Source organism: Choloepus didactylus, chromosome 8, assembly GCF_015220235.1.
Source record: "Choloepus didactylus isolate mChoDid1 chromosome 8, mChoDid1.pri, whole genome shotgun sequence".
NCBI classification, from domain to species: Eukaryota; Metazoa; Chordata; class Mammalia; order Pilosa; family Megalonychidae; genus Choloepus; species Choloepus didactylus.
Genome location: NC_051314.1, coordinates 131,782,648 through 131,801,530, shown reverse-complemented (window position 1 = coordinate 131,801,530; position 18,883 = coordinate 131,782,648). Strand labels below are relative to the sequence as shown.

General features: G+C 39.2%; 2 protein-coding genes across 4 annotated transcripts in view; both read left to right on the top strand.

Moving 5' to 3' along the window:
• DCP1B (decapping mRNA 1B) overlaps positions 1-18,883 on the top strand; it is a 65,991-nt gene that overhangs the window by 45,852 nt on the left and 1,256 nt on the right. For all 3 annotated transcript variants that reach the window (XR_005218380.1, XM_037846265.1, XM_037846266.1), the window contains exons 6-8: positions 11,694-11,822; positions 13,300-14,163; positions 16,767-16,982. Coding sequence is in view for 2 of the 3 variants with exons in the window: in XM_037846265.1 (XP_037702193.1) it covers positions 11,694-11,822; positions 13,300-14,163; positions 16,767-16,982 (1,209 nt within the window). In the remaining variant the exon portion in view is untranslated. The remainder of the gene's footprint in view (positions 1-11,693; positions 11,823-13,299; positions 14,164-16,766; positions 16,983-18,883) is intronic.
• Positions 1,812-3,411, top strand: LOC119541913 (ubiquitin carboxyl-terminal hydrolase 1-like). The gene has a single exon (XM_037846267.1). The coding sequence runs from the start codon at positions 2,312-2,314 to the stop codon at positions 3,278-3,280; it is 969 nt and encodes a 322-aa protein (XP_037702195.1). The 5' UTR covers positions 1,812-2,311; the 3' UTR covers positions 3,281-3,411.

The window sequence follows — 18,883 nt, the reverse complement described above, 5'->3', positions numbered from 1 at the left end:
CAATGATGAGAGCTGGGACAATTTTAGCAATAGACTAAAGTAGTGTTGGATTATAACCCAAATTATAAAATAAATATGAGTCCATACTGATACAAAAAAATGATCAAATGAATAAATAAATGGGGAGAATAGACCAATATCCCATGCAGTAGAATTCCAAATAATTTATGCAGTATTCCACTCCTAAGGAGGTGGAACATAACTCCCCACTTCTTAAGTGTGGACTGCACACAGTGACTTCCTTCCAAAGAGTACCATATGGAAAGGTGGGGAGCAAAAGAGTAACTTCATAGTAGAGAAAACTAATAAACTACCTCAGCCAGGTGATCATGGTTAAAAGCATCAATGATAAGTCATGTTGATGGCATGTACTCTTTATACGATATGAGAAGGGCACTTTATCTTTGTGGTCTTTTTCCCCAAAACCTAAAATCCCAGTCTCATCATGAGAAAAACATCAGACAAATCCCATTTGAGTGGCAAGCCACAAAGTAGCTGACCAGTACTCAAAACTGTGAAGGTCATCAAAAACAAGGAAAGTCTGAGAAACTGTCACAGCCAAGAAGAGCTTGAGACATGGTGACTAAATGTAATGTGGGCTCCTGTACCAGAAAAAGGACATTAAGTAAAAACTAAGGAAATCTGAATAAAGTATGGATTTTAGTTAATAAAAATAAATAAATAGAATGATTTCAGCTGCTCCAAAGGGATCTTAGAATAGTTGAAAGAGCATTGGTTCGGGGTTCATAAACCCTGGCATTAGTCTTCTGCCATTTGGACTTCAGTGTCCCAGTTCTGTAAAACTGGGCTTATAAAAATTGATCTACTTCCTTCACAGTCTTGTTAGGAGATCCAAGTGAATTAACAAGAAAGCATATAAAGTTCTGGATTCAATGAGGTGGCTTCAGTTAGTTCTTCTCATTCTGAGACCAAAACTTAGAGGGTCAGATTGGAAGCACAACTGTTTCCTCTTCATAGCTAAGAGACTTGAAAATTCTGGACTAAACCTTAGCTTATGAGAGAAAACAGTGAGCAAAGTGAGTGAAGTGTTCATTATTGTTACCAGGGAAAAACTTGGTTGTATAGCAGCAATTCTCATAATACTAAGGTTTATTGAGTGCTTACCATGTGCCAAGACCTGCTTTTAAGAATTTTACTCATTTAATCCTCATTACCAACTCCATGGGGTAGTTTACTATTGTTATTCCAGTTTTAGAGCCAAAGAATCTAAGGCACAAAGAAGTTAAGTAACTTGCTCAAGTTCACACACCTAGTACAGTGACTCCCTCTCAACAAAAGTGTTGGGGAAATATGAACTATAAAGGGTCTAGCAACGTTAGCAAGAGGTTGAAAAGTATTGGTGACAGTACTCTGATGAATCTAGGTTATTTGAACCAAGATTTGTTATTTAGAAAAGTTAACAGTTGCTTCTTAGGGATCAGTTGTTTTATTCCTGGAAAATGTTTTCCATTGTGCTACAAATCTCTGTCTGATCTGCTAAGGAAACAATTTTGTGAAGTGAATCCAAAAAGCAGAAAAGATGCTTCATTACTTTAAATAGTAGTGCTAAGCCTATTATAGCCTCTGAATTGTCCATTCTTTGAGTTTGGAATGCTGCCAGCTTACTTATTCGGAGCTCAAGAGTATGATCTCATATGCCCCTACTGACATTCTCATGCATTGCAGAATGTATAATTGTTATCTTTTTGTTTTGGACTTTATATTACAAAATTTTAAAGATTCTATCCTATTTCATCATCATTAAACAAAAAATTGTGCTGTGAAAAAAAAAAAAAAAAAAAAAAAAAAAAAAAAGAAAAGAACTGCAAAGAAATTATAAACTTCATACAGCGGTTTTATTGTTAGTAATATCGGCATGGTGATTTTGTAACTGTTGTATAATATAACAATTCAGTAATTATGTTAATGTGGTTGAAGCCAAAACCTTCAGTGTAGAGGAAAAAATTAAAATAAAGAAATGAAGTTAAAACTATATAATGTTAAATTTTAAGCGGAAAAAAACAGAATTAGTTCATGTTTTGTTTCTTAAATATTTCTTGAATATTAGTTTCTAGCTCTTTTTTCCAAAAGACCTAGAAACAAGTGACAATCCAGAAGGTATAAGTGCCCCAGGTCCCCAGATCGTTGTTTCTAAATACTGTTCCTTACAAAAAGATATCAGGGCTCCTTAAAGAAATTTCTGATTCAAGGTCTGGTACTGGAAAGGTAAACTAATAGGATCATGTGAAAAGGGCAAAGTAGTCAGCTTGAAGGGACAATTAGCTGAAGCATCAAAAAGAATAACTACTAAATGTATAAAAATCTGGGAGTGGGAAAGACCCTAGCGGCTCACGGGGTTCGTAAGCCGGACCACTTTTGCGCTCCTTTCCATCCCGGGGCGGACCCAGGCGGCCACCTCACTGGGAATGTAGTTGGTGCGGGCGCAAAGCAGGACCGAGTGGCGGCCCGGGTTCCCGCTCTTGGGAGCGGATGGTCACTCCCCCGAGGGGAGGGGAGCCGACCAGCCTTCCTTGGGTCGGGGACCCGGCGGGCTCGCGGCAGGGACTCACCTGTCGCACTCACACCCATCCCTGTTGGATTCGTCGGCGTCACTTTGGGACATGACCAGATACAGTTGGTGATTCCACCTTTTCCTTATAAATTAATTCTTGTCAGCTCCTTGGGATTTGAAAAGAAAATGCCTGGTGTAATACCAAATGAAAGTAATGGGCTTTCAAGAGGTAGTCCATCAAAGAAAAACAGACTTTCCTTGAAGTTTTTTCAGAAAAAGGAAACTAAGAGAGCTTTGGATTTCACAGATTCTCAAGAAAATGAAGAAAAAGCTGCTGAATATAGAGGATCTGAAATAGATCAAGTTGTTCCTGCAGCACAGTCCTCCCCCATAAACTGCGAGAAGAGAGAGAACTTGCTACCATTTGTGGGATTGAATAATCTCGGCAATACTTGTTATCTTAATAGTATACTTCAGGTATTATATTTCTGTCCTGGTTTTAAATCTGGAGTGAAGAACTTATTTAATATTATTGCAAGGAAGAAAGAAGCCCTAAAGGATGAAGCCAACCAAAAATTAGATAAGGGAAATTGCAGAGAAGATTCGTTGGCAAGTTATGAACTGATATGCAGTTTACAGTCCTTAATCATTTCAGTTGAACAGCTTCAGGCTAGTTTTCTCTTAAATCCAGAGAAATATACTGATGAACTTGCTACTCAGCCAAGACGACTGCTTAACACACTCAGGTGTGGAGCAAGTTGGTTTTGAGCTAGTAGAGAAATTATTTCAAGGTCAGCTGGTATTAAGAACTCGTTGCTTGGAATGTGAAAGTTTAACAGAAAGAAGAGAAGATTTTCAGGACATCAGTGTACCAGTACAAGAAGATGAGCTTTCCAAAGTAGAGGAGAGTTCTGAAATTTCTCCAGAGCCAAAAACAGAAATGAAGACACTGAGGTGGGCAATTTCACAATTTGCTTCAGTGGAGAGGATCGTTGGAGAGGATAAATATTTCTGTGAAAATTGCCATCATTATACCGAAGCCGAGCGAAGTCTGTTGTTTGACAAAATGCCTGAAGTTATAACCATTCATTTGAAGTGCTTTGCTGCTAGTGGCTTGGAGTTTGATTGTTTTGGTGGTGGACTTTCCAAGATCAACACTCCTTTATTGACACCCCTTAAATTGTCTCTAGAAGAATGGAGCACAAAGCCAACCAATGACAGCTATGGATTATTTGCAGTTGTGATGCATAGTGGTATTACAATTAGTAGTGGCCATTACACCGCTTCTGATAAAGTCACTGATCTTAACAGTTTAGAACTAGATAAGGGAAATTTTTTGGTTGACCAAATGTGTGAAATAGGTAAGCCTGAACCATTAAATGAGGAGGAAGCACGGGGAGTGGTTGAAAATTATGATGATGAAGTGTCGATTAGAGTCAGTGGAAATACACAGCCAAGTAAAGTTTTGAACAAAAAAAATGTAGAAGCTGTTGGACTTCTTGGAGGACAAAAGAGCAAAGCAGATTATGAGCTATACAACAAAACATCTAATCCTGATAAGGTTGCCAGTACAGCATTTGCTGAAAATAGAAATTCTGAGACTAACAGTACTAATGGGACCCATGAATCTGATAGAAACAAGGAATCCATTAACCAAGCAGGCATTAACATAAGTGGATTTGAGAACAAAATTTCATATGTAGTGCAAAGCTTAAAGGAGTATGAAGGGAAATGGTTGCTTTTTGATGATTCTGAAGTGAAAGTTACTGAAGAGAAGGACTTTTTGAATTCTCTTTCCCCTTCTACATCTCCTACATCTACTCCTTACTTGCTGTTTTATAAGAAATTGTAGAATGAGTGTATTTTCCTTGTGTATATATTAAACAGACATGGACAAACATTGGTAAATGTAATTATAGTAAAGAGTCTTTAGCTTATCTTTGGAAGCTACTGGAATTATTGGTCTTTCTAGGTTTTTATATAAATAGTGAAATTTGAATTACTGAAAACCATGTTAATTTTTAGAATTCACTTTTCTTACTAGAGACTAGTGATACATTAGCTTCTGGGAACAAACTTGTATAGATACTTAAACGAATTATCCAAAATAGAAGCATTTAAACACTTTCAAACTTACACCTATCTTTTGTGTTTCCTTTTTAAAATAAAGTGCTCGTATTTGTATTCTCCATATTTTGGAGTAATTATCCACATGATGTTTGTAGGTCCTGTGGTTTTTCAGCGAAGAAGCAGAAGCTCATTCAGTACATTTAGTTTTATAACACAGATGTGAAGCCAAAACTTTGATAGGCTGTATCAGAGGCACAGAGAGTCTAGATGTGTGTATTCACAATGGTGTTCATTTTGTGCCTTGAAACACTTTTAAAGTGTCTCAGAAAACCTGGACAGTCCCCTCCTCTCTTTAGAAGAATTTTATATGTATTTATGAAGATGATTCTGTACTCTAGTAAACTAATCTTTTTGGGCATGGACTAATTTGTATCTCTTCATAGTCATATTCTGCACGATCTGTATATAATACATCAAACTTAAGAGTTGTGACCTTAAATTTAACTTTTTTTAAAAAACTGGGAGGTCAATAAAATTTGAACTGCTAAAAAAAAAAAAAAAAAAAAAAAAAAATCTATGAGTTCATGGTGATGAGAGAGAAACCTGAGAGAGAAAGAGGGAGGGCAAGTGTGCTGGTTTGGATGTATTATGTCCCCCCAAACACCATTATTTTTGGTGCAGTCTTGTGTGGGCAGACTTTTTGGTGTTGATTGGATTGTAATTCTTTAACTTAGTGTTTCCATGGAGATGCAGCCCACCCAACTGTAGGTAATAACTCTGATTAAATAATTTCCATGGGGATGTGGCCCCTCCCATTCAGCGTGGACCTTGATTAGTTCACTGGAGCCCTATATAAGCTCAGACAGAAGGAGTGAGCTTGCTACAGCCAAGAGGGACACTTTGAAGAATGCACAGAAGCTGAGAGAGGAGCTGTAGATGAGAGACAGTTTGAAGACGGTCATTGAAAGCAGACTGTTGCTTCGGAGAAGCTAAGAGAGGACAAACACCCCAAGAGCAACTGAGAGTGACATTTTGAAGAGGAGCTGTGGCCTAGAGAGAAGCATCCTGGGAGAAAGCCATTTTTGAAACCAGAACTTGGAGCAGACACCAGCCACTTGCCTTTCCAGCTAACAGAGGTTTTCCGGATGCCATTGGCCATCGTTCAGTGAAGGTACCCGATTGTTGATGTATTACCTTGGACATTTTATGGTCTTAAGATTGTAACTGTGTAACCAAATAAATCCCGTTATAAAAGCCAATCCATTTCTGGTGTTTCGCATTCCGGCAGCATTAGCAAACTAGAACAGCAAGCAAACCTAAAATATATATGAAAAATAGTCATTATTGGCTATCCTTCAAAGTGCCAGGGCACCAACTCCTGACTCTGAATATTGGTAATTAATGAGAAAGAATTAAGTATTTATCCTGCCTGCCCTCTATGGACCATATTTCAGAGTAGCCAAATAACTCTGGTTGATGAGGGAAGTTTCTTCTCTACCAAAGAATCCCAGCTAATAAATGTAGACAGAATGAAGGGACTTAAAACACCCTGGTAAAATAACTGATTCTGGCAATGATTATCAGTAATGTTAAAATTATGAGAAACATTGATGGGAACTTGACCATGGAAGGATCAGGTTGCCACCCACCAGACAGCATCATTAAGAGTTGCATAAACAGACATTATGTGCCTCCAAATGTGATATAATATGAAATACACACCAGCACCTTGAAATATTCTTCCCAGAAGAGTTGACTCTGAATCTAATTAAGTCTTGAGATCTAACTTCCTAGTTTACAGAAAATGTGGGGGAGGGCAAGGTGAAGAACAAATTAAATGACACCACAAGGAAGCAATCAGAAAAAACGTGAATGAAATGGAACATACTGAAGGACAACTGACCACGTTTTTCTAACATGCCTTTGACTTGATTGTTGACTCATCCTTGATTGTTAGACTGTGAGCACCTTGAATACAAAGAGCATCCCTTATTCATCTTTGTACCCCTAGTCTTCTACCAAGTAACTGGCACATGGTAAGTGCTAAATAAATAGTTGTTGAATGAATGGATGAACGAATGAATATGAATAAGCCACAGTTTCATTAACCTTCCATCATAGAGCACAGAGATGCTTTTGTCCCACTTCAGTCAGTAACAACCATCTCTGCATTAGTTTTTTAATTTTGTTTAAATTATCAAAAGTCATTAAAAGCTATCCTAATGACTTGGCAACTAGTCAAATAATAATTAAATAATTGCACTTTATTGATGGCTCTGTGTTAGGCAAATTAAATACTCATCTTCCAAAGGTGACATTTCTGTCCTTTAGGAATTTACATTAAAGACAGCATAACAATGGTCAATGAATAATAAATGCAAATATTAAAAGTTCTCTTCTTTCCTCTCCCTCCTCCTCCTCCCAGCACATGTGCACACATACACACACTCTCTCTCAGAAATACTCAAAAATGCTCATACGCAGTTTTGAAGACTTAATTCAGGCAATCGGTTTCTGCTGTTCCTGCAACTTGGAATAGTTTCTCCTGCGTTTTGTTTGCCCTTCAGAGTCTATGTATTCTTCAAGACTCAGTTAAACTGCCACTTTTTTGATAGTGTTTTCCCAGATCTCTTCAGTCAGATTAATTATTCTTTCACTGAGCTCGCCAGTCTATAACTATTTAGAACTCATTTTGTTCTTCCACATTTATTACATTTATGTCAATTTCTCCCACTACACTGTAAATTCATTGATGTCAAAACAATGTTATATTTGTCTTTATTTCCCCACAGGTGTCTTGTTATAATGGTGACATGAAATGCAGATGTTCAGTGTATAGGCTGTGCTTTTCCTATAAAATCAAATACATGTTGTTATATGTATAATGTTAATTGCTCTGTGAGATAATTAACAGAAGAAATTATTCGTTCTACCATTAATAACCAGATGATGTAATATAACCTTGATATGATGTAATCTTCTAGAAGTACCTGCATGATTGTGCTACTTTCCTGGTCTAAATCTTTCTTGGTTTCCCATTACCAATGATATGAAGCCTTGGACTCTGCAAGCCTCCCATAACATGGCCTCAGATTATTCTTCTAGCCCTATTACCTTATATTCCCACTGCCCCCTTCAAAGATTGGAAATTCCTACCAAACAGAATTACAATTTTTTATCATATTTCTGTTGTAGAATATAACATAACATATATACACAGAAGTGATAACATTCCAAGTGCAATTTAACAAGTAGTTAGAGAAAAAATTTCAAAAAATATAGGTTACACTTCCAGTTTCAGTTATTTCCTTACTGTGAAACAGAACATATATACAAAAAGGTAATATCTTTCAAAATATTATTTAACAAGTAGTTATATAGGAAATTTCCAAAGTTGTTATGTGTTACAATATCATAGTTTCCGTTATTTCCTTACTGTGAAATATAACATATATACAAAAAGGTGATAACTTTCAAATTACAATTTAACAAGCTACAGAACAAATTTCAGTGGATGCTTTGTTACCGTTCCACCATTTCAATTCTTTCCTTCTAGCTATTCTAATAACCCTAGCAACTAAGAAAAAGAAAATTATTATATAGAGATTCAGTATTCACAGTCCTTAGTTAAACTCCATCTTGTCTGTTGCTACCCGTTCCTCTAGTTTAATCACTTTCCTGATCTTTAGGGATGTCTAGGCAGTGACCATCCTAACCTGTTCATGTTGAAAAATGGTGTCAACTTTATTTGAAAAGGGGACGCATCTGGTTGATGTTCTTGAAGAGGCTATTGCCTCTGGGTTTTGGGACTTAGCTAGCATAGGAGTTCTCTGAAGGATTTAAGTTTCTGAAGAAACTTTACAGAGTCTCAGATAGGGATCTGGGTATTCTTTAAGGTTTTCGGGACTACTGTTGACTTGGGCTTATATTGTGGTCATTTGGCATATCTAGGTGACACTTGCCTAAGAGTAACCTCCCGGACAGCCTCTTGATTCTGTTTGAATTCTCTTAGCCACTGAAACCTTACTTTGTTGCCTTTCTTTTCCCCCCTTTGGTCAAAAAGGCATTCCCAATCCCTCAATGCCAGCGTCAAGCTCATTCCCAGAATCCGTGTCCCATGTTGACAGGGAGACGAATTCATCTTGGGGTCCTATCCCACGTCAGGGGGGAAGGTGATGAATTTATTTGCTGAGTTAGGCTTAGAGAGAGAAAGTCCACATTTGAGCAACAAAAGTTCTCTGGAGGTGATTCCTAGGCCAAATTATAGGTGGGCTGAGCCTCCCCTTTATAATCATAAATTCACTCGAGCAAGCCCAGAATAACAGTTTCGCTCCCTGAAAGTATCTTCATGCCTTTTCCCATGCTGTCCCCTCCCCTTCGTTACCTGTCAAAATGTGAGCAGGCTTTTAAGGTCCTTTTCAAATGTTCCTTCTCCATCATGTTTTCCAATCTACCCAACCAAATGTATATGCTCCCCCATTAACTTCCTTTGCAATGCTAAAACCCTTTATATTTTGCCTTACATTTTTGTTATCTCCTCTCTCACAGACAAATTTCAGAAAATATGGAGATCATGAGTAAAATGATTCTGAGGTACAGGAAAGGGAGAGAATGGAAAGAGGACAAGAGTGAAATAAAATAATTTTTTTCTTCAGAATTTTTGTTGCGGAGCATTCAGTTTCCATTATTGGAAGTGTTCAAGAAGAGGTCAAATTATTACCTACTGGGGATGTTGAAAATAATTTCATTTCTCTGTGAAAGTATTAGGCTAAATGACATCTGAGATCCTTGCCAACTCAAAAATTCTTAAATTTATGAAAATCCCAAGAAGTAAGATGAGGGAAAATTTTGAGCCAGGGGGTATATAAAATTGGTAAAGTGAAGCCCAATGACACCAGATACTTTTTCTGTGGAATTAATATATTAATTTGAAAACCTCATTTTGGCCAATATGTTATGCCTTCTCCCTTGAGAAACGACTTTCTATGCATCTGCTTTAAAGCAGCAGTAATGCTCATCTGAGCCTCATCTCCTTTTACCTCCTCCCAATTCAACTTCTAGTTGAAATGCAAATGAACAGTAACCACAGTTCAGTAAAAAAAGGAACTCGGGCCAGAAATGATCTATAGACTGCATAGTTAGGCTCTGAGCATTCAGCTGTGGACAATTTTTTTGTTTTAAGACTATTTTGTGCTTTGTGGTTTAAGAAGGGAATTAATGGTTCTCTTCTAGGTATAGCTTTGACTTATTTATGACATTAAAGAAATTATTGAGTGCCTTTTGATGTCCAATAAGAAAATGCAAAAAATGCGTAAAAAAGGAAATAAAAATCATCCATAATCCCATAATCCAAAGATACCTAGATATATTTTAGTGTATTTTCTTTCAGACTTTTCTCTTGGTATGGATACATATGTGTATAAATGTGAGAGTGTGTGTGTATATTATAAAATGGGATTATGTGACCTGGTTTTTGAGACTTTAGAGAAGTGCCTCAGGTTTCTATGAAGAATGCGTTATACACTTTTTCAAAAAAATTTTTTTTCAAATATTTTTAGGTTATTTGGATCTGGAGAAGCATAGAAAATTAAACAACTGGAAATGAGCTACAGACTATTGGGGTGGATGATGTTTAATTCTGAGCAATTTGATAGAGAGCAATTTTCACATAAAAGCAAGGCTTCATAGATAGGTAGACAGCTGTAGTGACATAGAAAACAGCTTCTGGAGATACATTTTAATGACAAAAAGCTGTCCAGGGGGTTATACTTATCAGGACACAAAGCAGCCTCTTGGCCCAAATAGATATGTGCATAGGGAAGTGGGAAAATTTTGGTTTTCTTTGCTTGAAAGTCAGCATCCTGAATGTAGAGAATGAAGAAATAGAGAAAGGGATAGATGGATTGATCCTGCCCTGTGGTCATTCAGTGCAAGTAAGCTAAGCATCCACTTTCTTTTTCTTGTTATCCATGACTTGGGAAAACTGGGCCAATTGGTCCATGCAGCCATACACTTAACCACTGTCATTCGCCTAAGAAGAATTAGAGAAAACATTTTGATTCATAAAGTGCTCTCACATCCCATTTAATACTGGTGTCAAATATCCAAATTATTGACAGAATGCTTGGAAGAAAATAATTCATCTTTTGTATGGTTAACCTTACAAACCTAAGTATACATAGTAATAATAAACATTCTCTTCCAGCCCCCATCCTTGTGTTAGAAAATACATCCTCATTTACTATGAAACACAGTGGAGGCCTTGGGTCCCCGGGGACAAGACTGTGTTTGTGTTTCACTCCATGTAAAATATTTTCTGGCCCAAGGCCTTGACTGCACGATCGACACTAGCTTTGCTATAGAAAGTTTATAGTACAGAGGTAGCGTTTTGTATTCCATTTCATTTGGCGTTTTTAACAAAGTAGACACTGACGTTATTGCTGTGCTCTTTTTGTTATAAATCCTACTGTGTTAGCAATTGCATGGTTGGTTAGATTAATGTATGATAGTGATTCAGTATTTGAAATGATGAGGCTTGTCTCTTTCTCTATGAAATTCTAATTTGTATTGAGTGGCTTAGAACACTCAGATTTGAATTATTCTGTTTATGCAAGAAGTCGTTTATTAAATAAAGATGATGTTAGTAATTTTAAATCAGTGGTTTGAGTCAGCTTCACATTTTGGCTTGTAGACCAGAAAGTTTTAGTTGCTTTGATGAAATATACTCAGCAACTCTCCAGTTTTGTCAGTTACTAATTGGGGGGTGAAGGGGTGGGTCCTACTGTGGTCCAGACTTGTTATTTAAGAAATGGTTTCTATCGATGTTTACCATTGAAAAGCATTAGACTATATGTCTTTAAACTATTTCTTCTAAAGCACTGAATTGTGCAACTAAGAAAAATTAAACTTGAATTAGATTTCTACTCAAACATAGCTCATATAAGAGGAAATTAAAGGCATTTCTAAGGGAAATTGTTCCATTGTACATGAAAAATCTATCCAACAAGTAGCTATCAACTAGGTAAGCATAAGGAACAAGAAAGCATGTTCTTTTAAAAAGATTAAAGCTTTACAGAACACCAAAAATAGGTGTGTTTTTTCTCCATTTCAGTGTAAAACCTGTTCTGAGCCAAAACAGATAGCCAGCTCATCTGCCATCTACGACAACCCCAATCTCATCAAACCAATTCCAGTGAAGCCCAGGGAGACTCTGCCACAGCACATACCTCAGCCCAGCCAGGTACAAAATCCTCTGCTTTTCCTCTGCAGCATTTCCGTGGGATTCCTACAGAACTTTTACCCCAAGTCTAGCCAAGGATGCTAGAAGGTAAATCTGAAATAGCAAGATTTCAGATTGGAGAATTTTTTACTAATAATTTCCTCTTCCTCGAAGAGGGTTAAAATTTTTATAATTGGCATTTAGCACACTTTTAACTCATCTCTTTTTGACTTGAGCTCCTTAGAGGATAATGTGTTAAAGACAAAACTAAACTAGTAACATTACCTGTCAGTCCTGTTTTCTTCTGGGGCAGTTGGTTTCTCAAGGCCACCAAGAGAACGACCACCAAAGTAATAAAATTCAGTGCACCACATCTGGGCACCTGCTTTTTATCAAGTGCAGGGCTAGGCACTGTGTATATAGAATGGGACTCCTGTTCTCACAGAGCTCCAAGTGAGTCTAAAGAAGTGGTATAAAATTTCCCTGTAGACATGACACAAATTTGTCATTGTCCACCTAAAATATAAATATTGTAGCAGTTTTGGTATGCTTATTATATGGAGTTTTCAGAATAATACAGCATTAACCAAAACTTGCTGATCTGTAGGTCCCTTTATTGATTGTAAATACAGCTACCTGTATCCATTTTTTCCATCATTATTCCTGATTCAGGGCTTTTAAAAAAAATAATTGGTGTAAAGCAATTTTGAAAATAAATGTGGAGCCAAAAGAAATAAAGACTGGTCTAATGAAAGTCTTGTTTTAGATTTTTAAAAAAGTAACCATTCTACTTTTCTTGTAGCTTTCTTTTTTTGTTTGTTTGCTCTTCATGGAAATTTTATTCTAATAGAGAAACTAGAATATGTTGACTTGGGGATAAAGCTCACGTTCTCTTAGCCAAACATTATAGAAAGCAACGGAAAGAGACAGAAATGATATAGAGCAGGAAGGAAGTAGCTTTGTGACTGGCCAGGCCAAAGGAGATTTTATGTATCTGATGCTTTCTTTATAACTACTGATATATAGTTAAAAGGATCAAGTTAGATTAAATGACTTACATTTCTTTCTAGCCCTAAGTTTCTATAATTTTGTGAAAACCCTCCTATACCTGTGTATTCTTAGTGTTTTCTTACACTCTACAGGGTTAGATGGACTTCCTGTTAAAAAGTTTATTTACTTTTCAGTGTGTGTAATTTCACACCAATGTAATTCCCAATCTGTGAACCCCAGGCATGTCAAGGATCGTATGCCTTATTTATCAATCAACATTTATTAAAATAAAAGAGCCTTCTTGGGGATGGTAGGAGAGGGTTGTGAAAATTTTTTGACCTTGAAAAGGAGGTCTCAAAATCTTAAAGTTTATCATAATAAAGATTTTTCATATTTTCTAATGGATCCTTAGTAAATAGAAAAAATTTTCGGACAAAAGTTGTTTCATATCCCCCTATCTAAACAGACTTTCTCTAGACCCATTCCCAGATGTTTTAATTTTTTCCAGACTTCAGACGCTGAACCCCAACACTTATCATTGATGGCTCTCTTTGGGAAGCAGGACAAGGCTACATGTCAGGAAATTTTGGAGACTCCACAGACCCTCCACCAGCAGCAGCAACAGCAGCAAGAGAAGCTTTCAGGCAGGCAGGGAGTTGCACGGTCCCTGTCCTATGAGGAACCGAAAAGACACTCACCTCCCATTGAGAAGCAGCTCTGTCCAGCCATTCAGAAACTCATGGTCAGGAGTGCAGACCTCCACCCATTGTCAGAGCTGCCTGAAAACCGGCCCTGTGAAAATGGCAGTACGCATTCTGCTGGGGACGTTTTCACTGGACTTGTCCAGCGTGGGTCTCCCCGTAATACTGGAACTGCTCATCATGTGCAAAGCATTTCCAGAACTCAGAACCTGCTGGAGAAGCTTCAGAGTGCCCCAGGGGCAGTGATGAAGTACGACCCTAGTCCACCAGGACCTGCCATCTCAACTGCCCCAAACTTCAGCAGAGCTCTCACTGACGCCAGCCCTGTGGCCCCAGTGAAGGGTCTTGCCCAGCCCCAGCTGGTCTATTTCAGTGGCTCCCTTCCTGCTCAGACTCCAGGCCATCAGGCTCCTGGGAAAGAACAGTGCATTCTCCCAAGACAGGCCCTTCCCCTCCCCTGCAATCAAACCAGCAGTTCTGGAGTGGTCTCCCCTCAAGAGTTACTAAAGAAGCTCCAGGTCGTGCAGCAGGAGCAGCAGCTGCACGTATCCACCCGGCCAGCCTTGGCAGCGAAGTTCCCTGTGATGACCCAGAGTTCTAGAACAGTGAAACCTTTGGAATCCTGGATCGACAAGACATCCAGCACCGAAAAGCAGACTCCACTTTTTCAGGTAAACATTGGCCAGGGGCAAAAAATTAAAAAGATATATTACTGTAAAGCAGTGACATTTAGAATTGGCTTCTGTTGTCCAGGGACCATGTACCACTTACATTTCTGTTTAGAGCAGAGTTCCAAAAGCCACATCTGTGCTTCTTGTGTTTCCTTAACTTTCTGCCTAGGAAGAGAATCTGCTTTGTTTGGCAATCCAGGAGCTTCCCCCTTTTAAAGATAGTTTATTTATAGAGCTAAACCTTCCCAATGTTTGAAGATCTGAAGATCGGTATGAACATGCATCCCTCACCTTTGACTGTGGAAGCTTATGGTTTACTTTAAAATCATGCCAAGATATCAAACAGCTGACCTCTTTCTTGTTTTCTTTTTCTAATCCACAATAAATAAGTTATTGTTGATGTATTTTTCAGTAAATATTTATTGAATACTTACTACAAGTCAAGCATTGTGCCAAATTTGGGTACGTAGTGATGAAGAAAGAGGCCGTCCCAACCTGTGCAGAGTCCAGTCCTGTAGACTCTTGTAGTAAACAAATCAACACACAAAAGCCGTATTATTAACTCCTTACAGGTGCAGCCTCTTTTTATTTATTTCTATACAATTGGTATGGCATACAAAAGATCCCTAAATATCAGAGCCCTGGAAGGATATGTTAAGCTTTGTTTTGTGAGAGGGTGCCCAGCTATATGCGAGTGGCCATTACCCATCAGATGCCTCTGCCTCGCCTAGACTAACCTCGGTAATGCCCGCTAAGGGAAAACAGCTGATCTTAACTTTAGGTTTCTGAAAATTTTTCACCCTCCTCAGTGCTTTTCCTTCCCGCCCAATCTTTTTTCACTGGGAAAAGTTAGAAGAACCTGCCTCAGTTCAGTTTCATATATCCAGAAAGTGTACCCATCTTCCCCATCTACTGGAAAATGAGCTGTTCTTCCCAAATCCTTGCCACATTCCAAGTCGGGCTTCTTCATTCATTCATTCATTCATTCAGTAAGCATTTATTGAGTCTCACCAGTTGTGATACTTACAAATTCTACAAGAAAACCTCAAGTTATTAATCATCTACTTCTCAGTAACATCTAGAGATCTGGCTCACTATCCTTTTTCCGTTTTGATTGGTAAATTGCATTGGGTTTAAAAATTAGAAAATTGTCTCTACTTATTTCATGTGTCATCAATGGTCCTTTGGCCAGGTTTTGACAGGTAGTTTATAATGTTTCCTCAAAAAAATTTCTTTTTTTTTTTTTTAAACAAAGATCACAGGCACACAGCATAAATCCTGGGTGAGTGAGGCCCTGACAAAGTGTTCTCCTTTATTGTATATTAAAATCCCAACTCTGTGTTCCTACTGCCAAAGAAACTCGCCCTCATCCTCATTTCAATGTCGTATTTTCCTTTTTTGTTTTTGCTTTTTTTCTCCTTGATGATTTAAGACTGGACAGTAGGAAAATGGGGCTTAGTAGTTTGACTTTAATGTCTGCATGTATAATTTTTTTTTCTGTTTGGTGTTCACAAGTACAGAGAGCAAAGTAAGGAAGGTGTACCTCTTGTCAGCCCACACTGGGCTCTTCTCACCCAGTGATATGAGTCCCCATTTGGGGAGCACCACTTCTCAACACCTCTCCTTGAAATATCCAGTAGGGAAACATTGAAAGAAACAAAAACTTACCTTCCTCTAGGTTGATTTCTGTCCGAAAAGATGCCAGCAGAGTGATTATAGCAACTTTTATATTGCTGGTCTTTATACCCTTGCTTCGTGTGAGTTCTTCTGGGATTTTAGGAGGCTGATAAATACTCCTTTTTTTCTCACCTGGGCTAGAAACAAATGAGAGGTAGCTGTAAGAGCCAGCTAGGGATCAAAATGTTACTTACATAACTAATAAAGCTATTGGAAAATTTGAGTTTAGGTCTGTTAGCCAAGTGCATCAGCTAATCCTGCCCCCCTGAATTAGACACACACCCTGACACAGACACAATCGCTGGCAGTGCTGAACAATGACCAGCCCTCCCAAAGACCTGTCCCCAAAACTTCAGCACGGAGAAGCAGGAAATGCCTGCTGTCTGCAAGCAGGCAGATCCCCATGAGGAAGGACCCAGAAGGGGTGAACCTTGTAAATCACCTCTCTTTCCTGGTGAGAAGTGATTGAGGGGGCAGACAGTGGCCGAGAGGATTGCTCTTGGTGGTTCCTCTAATGAGGGGGATCAGGAGTGGGGAATGTGGGTGCCCCTGAACAAGTACAACAACTCACAGAGATTGTTGGACCTTGAACCAGAGTGTTAGACAGCAATACCTGAGGATCAGGCCAGCGGGCTAATTGCAGGTTGCCAAGTACTGATTGTAAACCTACTACTGAAAAATAAAATAGGACTGAGAGGCCACGGGAACAACAGTCAGCACAGCAGACTGTGTGTCAGAGCTGCTTAGAAATGAGAAAGGAAAATCAGTGGAGAAGTGAACAGGAGTCAATTTCCTGTAAGCTTTCCCACCTAGCTGAGCTGTGGACAACTATTATACTCACCTGTATCTGCTATGGCAAAGCGAGGGGCCCTCTCATCTCCCTGCCCCCCCTAATCCTGCCCTCCATGTATGTTTGCTCTATGCAGGTCATGTCACCTCAGCGCCTCCCCGGGACAAGGGCTCCTTCCCTGCTCATGTCCCCCATGGTGTTCACGCAGTCCACCTCTGCCCCACCAAGCCAAGAACCGGCTGCCACCCCTACCGACCTCCTCCTGCCTCTGCAGCACCCGGAGCCCCCTGTGATCACCAGCAGCCCCCTTACCAAGCTACAGCTTCAGGAAGCCCTGCTGTACCTCATTCAGGTGAGAGGGACACATGGTCTCTTCTCTTTACCTTAACAAAACCACTTCCAGCTGTGACTATGAGGGAAAGCTTCAGTTAGCCAAGGCCTGTTTAGTACTCTCTGAGAAGAGGACTAGACAGTAACTCATCCTATACCCCAGCGGCTCCTGTACACAGTGAGCTGGACAGTGTTCAGGATACTAGTTGTGGCTTTGGGTGTCTCAGCTCTTAAAAGATTTTATAATTTGGAAGATTGACTAAGACCTCCCAGCTGTCACCCGTGAGAAAAGAAGGAGGCGTACACTAGGATCAAGCAGTCACTGAGCACATTCTAGGTGTTTCGGGGGCCCAAACAGAGCTCGCCATGGGGAAGGAGAGGTAAAAGAGGAATCTTGAGCAAGCAGCAATCTGTCAAGTGGTAAGTAGGCTGTCAAACAGGGAGAAAACAGATAGGAAATAAATAATGGTTGTGACTACTTAAGGTATCTTTTACAAAGAGTTTCAGAACCTGCCAATTATGACAGGATAGAAGAAGGCAGGGCCTTTATCAGCCACTTGTCTCAATGCAGAACATGAAATAATTAATAACAATAGTAGCTAACACTGACAGAGCTTCATGCCAGGCACTGCTTTCGGGGCTTTACCTATATTACATCATTTAATCCTTACACAACAACCCTGTGTTTTTTCCTATTTTATAGACAGGAAAGCTGAGGCTAAGTGACTGGAAGTCACACAACTAGTAAATAGCAGGGCTGGGGTTTAACCGCTGTCTGGCTCCAGAGGGCTCCTTCCCATTGCTCTGTGCTGTGGGGCCACATTAGTGTCCCGGATGTTAGAGACACCGTTCAGCAGTCCACCCAGCAGAGCACTCCCAAAAAATCAAATAATGGACCTCATAAAGTAGAGTGCATTTAGCCAGCAGACCTTGGTTAAATGGCAGTTAGGTATCTTTTTGACAATGAAACTTTAAGAAAGCTTGTGGTACTTTGCTTAAGGGTCAGACAACTTTTAGAAAATGGGTTACCTTTTGGCAGTTGTCTCATCCTACTTTAAAGGACAGTGGTCTCTTAGTAAAAATGTTTTTTAAAGGAAACTTGTTTGGGAGAGAATGAGAGGAATGCGGCTAAAAAAATGAGTGTCTGTGTGAATGCTTAAAAGCAATCTGATATAAGATAGACAACAAATGATTGAGCCTTGCTAATTTGTAAACTAAAAGCAAGATAAAAATATTTTCCCCTTTTATAAGCTATTTGTAAACTCATGACAACTTAGGAAAGACCTCTGTAAACCTCTTTTCTCTAGGCATTAAAGAAAAAAACTCAAGTTTGAATGTGAAAGATTCCTATTTGTTCTGATTCGTTCCACTCAGATTACATCATTCCAAAGAAGATCCCTGTGCAGGAGCCAAGGCTCTGAAAGTCTAGATCATTCCCTGTGCATCAGCTAGTTAGAGATTATCTATGTTCCCTCCACACTTGGCTTGCATCTTCTAGACAGCCTCTTCCTGATAAACCATTAGGAGTCACTCAAGCAATCTGTTTTTAGTCTTTGCCTGTCACTGGGACACAGTCTCATGCCTGGGGACTTTGTGGCTACTTGTAAGCGAAATGGGAATGGCATCACTGTTGCATTACCTGCAAATAATGCTCACTGTCTGTGTGGGGCGCCAAGAGGGAATGGAGTGGGGATGTGAAACGGGTATGACTGCTTAAACTTTAAAGGATTTGGTGGGAGGGAGAAGTATCTAGAATTAAAAGTCATGGAAACCACTGATGAGGCCAGCGATTCTCTCACCTCTTAGCCAGGCAAAAGAGCCCAGAGACCACCAGTCTAACTCCTACCTCCTTGCCACAGCCAAAAATTTTCCCTAACTAATAGGAAGCATTATAACAGCCTTGATGAGATACCAATGAACCAT

Coding starts and splice junctions, on each gene's coding strand:
- LOC119541913 (XM_037846267.1), top strand. CDS start 2,312: ATGTATAAAAATCTGGGAGTGGGAAAGACCCTAGCGGCTCACGGGGTT.